This window comes from Microtus ochrogaster, unplaced genomic scaffold (genome assembly GCF_000317375.1).
Source record: "Microtus ochrogaster isolate Prairie Vole_2 unplaced genomic scaffold, MicOch1.0 UNK38, whole genome shotgun sequence".
Lineage (NCBI taxonomy): Eukaryota > Metazoa > Chordata > Mammalia > Rodentia > Cricetidae > Microtus > Microtus ochrogaster.
Window position 1 is genome coordinate 3,187,719 of NW_004949136.1, and position 3,481 is coordinate 3,191,199.

The 3,481-nt window shown below is 49.9% G+C and overlaps 1 protein-coding gene across 1 annotated transcript in view; it reads left to right on the forward strand.

The window, feature by feature from the left end:
* The first annotated feature begins 1,065 nt into the window (after positions 1-1,065).
* Positions 1,066-3,481, forward strand: part of Mrpl20 (mitochondrial ribosomal protein L20) — a 6,561-nt gene continuing 4,145 nt past the window's right edge. The window contains exons 1-2 of the mRNA XM_005368686.2: positions 1,066-1,194; positions 1,281-1,391. Coding sequence (XP_005368743.1) covers positions 1,108-1,194; positions 1,281-1,391 — 198 coding nt within the window. The 5' untranslated portion in view covers positions 1,066-1,107. The remainder of the gene's footprint in view (positions 1,195-1,280; positions 1,392-3,481) is intronic.

Consider the following 3,481-nt stretch of genomic DNA (forward strand, 5'->3'; position numbering starts at 1 on the left):
ATACATTAATTTTTTTTGTTTACTTTTGTTGTTTGTTTTAGTTTTTTGAGGGTTGGTTTTCCTGCTTCTGCCTCTCCAGTGCTTGGGACGCCACCATATATGAAGTTTTTTGAGTCACACTGATCCTGTCTCACGACTGAAAAGAACGAGAAGCAAGGACTGTCGAAGGCAGGCAAGAGACATTTACAGAGAAGCCAGTCCCAGTAGCAGTGTGGGGGTGTCTCGAAAATGAGCTGCCTTAATTTGAATATGTATGTAGAATTTTGATTGGTTGATGGGATCAGGTGAAAGGGTGCTCGTTCAAGTAAGTCTCTGAAAAGTTCCAAGAGGTCAGAGAATCCAGAACTAAAAGGAACAAAAGATGGTAGCCAACTTCTTGTTAAGTCAGTCAGAGCTGCTTGGCCTTCATCTCCCTACAGCATGTTTGTTTTTTTTTTTTCCCTTACCACACCCGGCTCTGGGACCCTCCATTTCCTGGAACGTGGCTTTCTATACCCACAGGGGTTAGCTTTCATCCCGTAGGTACATCTCGAGAACAGTAGATACCTTTGATCATCTGGGCCTGCGACTCAGACGAGCTGCCATACCAGGGTGTGGTGGCGCAGGCCTTTAACCCCAGCACTCGGGAGGCTGAGGCAGACGGAGCTCTGAGAGTTCGAGGTGAGCGTGGTCTCCAAAGCGAGCTCCAGGACAAACTGTTACACAGAGAAATCCTGCCTCGAAAAAAACCAAGAAATAAAACAAATAAACAAAACTAGATTAGCTGCTTTTAGAATGAGGCTGCCTTGATTTGATTTCTGTCACTCATTTAGGGACAATTAACTGAAGCCCACACAAGAGTAGGCCACCGAAGGTTCTTTCGTTTCTGCAAATCTGATTTCCGTCCGCAGCTGCCCTTCCCGTCCTCCTCAGCCATAACATCAGCTCCATGCATCCGGCCCGTTCCGCTGCTCTCCCTGCTTGCGGACCGCCACGCACAACGGAACTCGGGGAGCGAGCCTAGAGGCGTCCCGGAAGACTGTGCGCGCACACACCCGGCCGGGCCGGCCTCTCTGCCCGTTGACCCGGAAATGCTTATGGCAGCCGCTCGGGTCGCGGGAGCCCAGAATGGTGTTCCTTACAACGCGGCTCTGGCTGCGGAACCGCCTCACAGACCGGTTCTGGCGGGTCCAGGAGGTGCTGAAGCATGCTCGGGTGAGTGCGCGTGCCGGGATCCCCGTGGGCGCGGGCAAGGCGGTGCGCTACCATCCGGACACCCTTCTTCCTTTTTCTTCGTCCAGCATTTTAGGGGAAGGAAGAACCGCTGCTACCGGCTGGCGGTCAGGGCGGTGACCAGAGCCTTCGTGAAGAGCACGCAGGCCCGCAGGTTGAAGAAGCGGAACCTGAGGACCGTAAGCACCGTCCCTGGGGGCCCCACCCCGACCCCCGAGCTTGTCCTTCATCTCCCCTAGAGCTAGGCCCTCCTCCACACCCGACTTCGGGAGCTTGGCCTTCAGTCCCTTGGCGTTCCCCTCACCTTGCGCAGAAGCTGTGTGAAGGGCGAAAGGACCGGCATTGGCACAAGACAGCCCTAGACCAAGTTCTCAGCACAAAGAAGATTGATTTACCCCATTGGGACAAAAGGCGTGGGAAAAGAGCTAGAGGACCGGGAGAAGGACGAGGAATGCTTATCCCGTAGGAACAAAGGGCTGCCATGGATAGGGAAGAAACTACAAATGACAGATTGTAAAGATGAAAGAGGAAGCCTCCTCTTAGGATGGGGTGTTTAATTTTATTTGGACAGGTTAATCAGGGTAGCCACAGGGGGCTTTTCCTGGACTTCAATACTTGGATAGCTGGACCTTGGTAGTCAGCCTCAGGAGGAGGAAGTGGCCAAATAAAGGCTAGCTTTAGGAATGTAATCTAGTGATTTTTATCAAGGAAGAGGGAATAGCAAGGCCTGCCAGAGCCATATTTGCTATGCTCGGACCTACTAGCGTCCCTCCAAAGGGTGTTGTTTTGTTTTGTTTGTTCTTTTGCAGTTTGAGAGCTGTACTTGGAGCCTAGCTTGGAGTAGGGTGGTATTACCCCAGGACCTGGTGATTTGGGCTGCAGTGTTGTGAAAATATGGGAGTGTTCATTTATATGAAAAGTGAGCATTTGCTGCCAGTGTGGAGGGTCTCTCAGGGCCTGGTATAGTCTCATGGTCACCCTGGGATTCTGATGCGGGCTCAAACTTGAGAACTTTAGGAACTACTGTACCTTTGTGTGAAAAAAAAAATGATTCAAAGATTGCTCTCACCCTGCAAAACAAACAAACAACAACCCGCTGATATTTAATGTGTAAGAACAGAGGCACGTACCAGTTATGCTGAAGAAACCTAACATTGCGGTCTCCAGGTCAGGGTCTCTTTAGATTCTTGTGTCTTCCCAGATGTTAAGGTGTTTGCCTGTGCCTGGCACAGAGTCTCCTGATATAATCAGCCAGATCCTTGAAGGATTCTCTCCCCGTTCCATAGAGTTTGCTATGTTCCTCTGTCTGCCACAGAATCTCAAACTTTGTTTTATTGCACATAGTTTGCACTGGCGACTTCCTTGCATGTGCTTGGGATTGAATGACCAGGGCGTTGAGCATGCTAGTCATGGGTTCTCTGTGTGTGCATGTACTCATGCACATGCATGGATGTGGAGGTTAGGGGTAACAGTTTTAGCCTTCTGCCTTATTGAGGCAGGATCTGCCTTGCTGATTGTGCTAGACCCTGCACTCTAAGCTAGCCGGCTTAACTGTAGGAGTGCTAGGATTATAGATGGATGCTACAACATCCAGCCCTTTTTTTTTTTAAATTTTATATGCATTGGTATTTTGCCTGCACGCATGTCTGTGTGAGGGTGTTGGATCCCCTGGAGGTAGAGTTACAGGCAGTTGTAAGCCACTGTGTGGGTGCTGGGAACTGAACCTAGGTCCTCTGGAAGAACAGCCAGTTCTCTTAACCGCTGAGCCATCTCTCCAGCCCCACATCCAGCTTTTTTACTTGAGTTCCAGGGATTGAGCTCAGGTCATAAGGACTGCATAGTAACATGAGCCATCTCTGTGTCCCCAGCCGGTTTCATGTGCAGGTGTGTTGTGTAAAGGTTAGTCTCAAGTGTCGTTCCTCAAAGGCCATCCACCTGGGGTTTGTTTTGTTTTGAGATGAGGTCTCTAACTGGGGTCTGAACATGGTATCATAGAGCACTGACTTCCCAGACTGGACTTGAACTCATTCTATAGCCCAGCTTTGCAATCATGTGTCAGGTCTCCTGGGAGCTGGGTTCACAGGCCTACTACCAGGTCTAGCCTTTTGCCTGTCTGCCTGTCTTTTTATTTGTTTGTTTGTTTTGTTTTTGAGACAGAATCTTGTCATATAGCCCTACCCACCCTGAAACTCACTGTATAGACCAGGCTGGCTTCAGGCTTGAAGTTGTTCCTCCTGGCTTTGCCAGAAATCAGGCATACAGTATCATC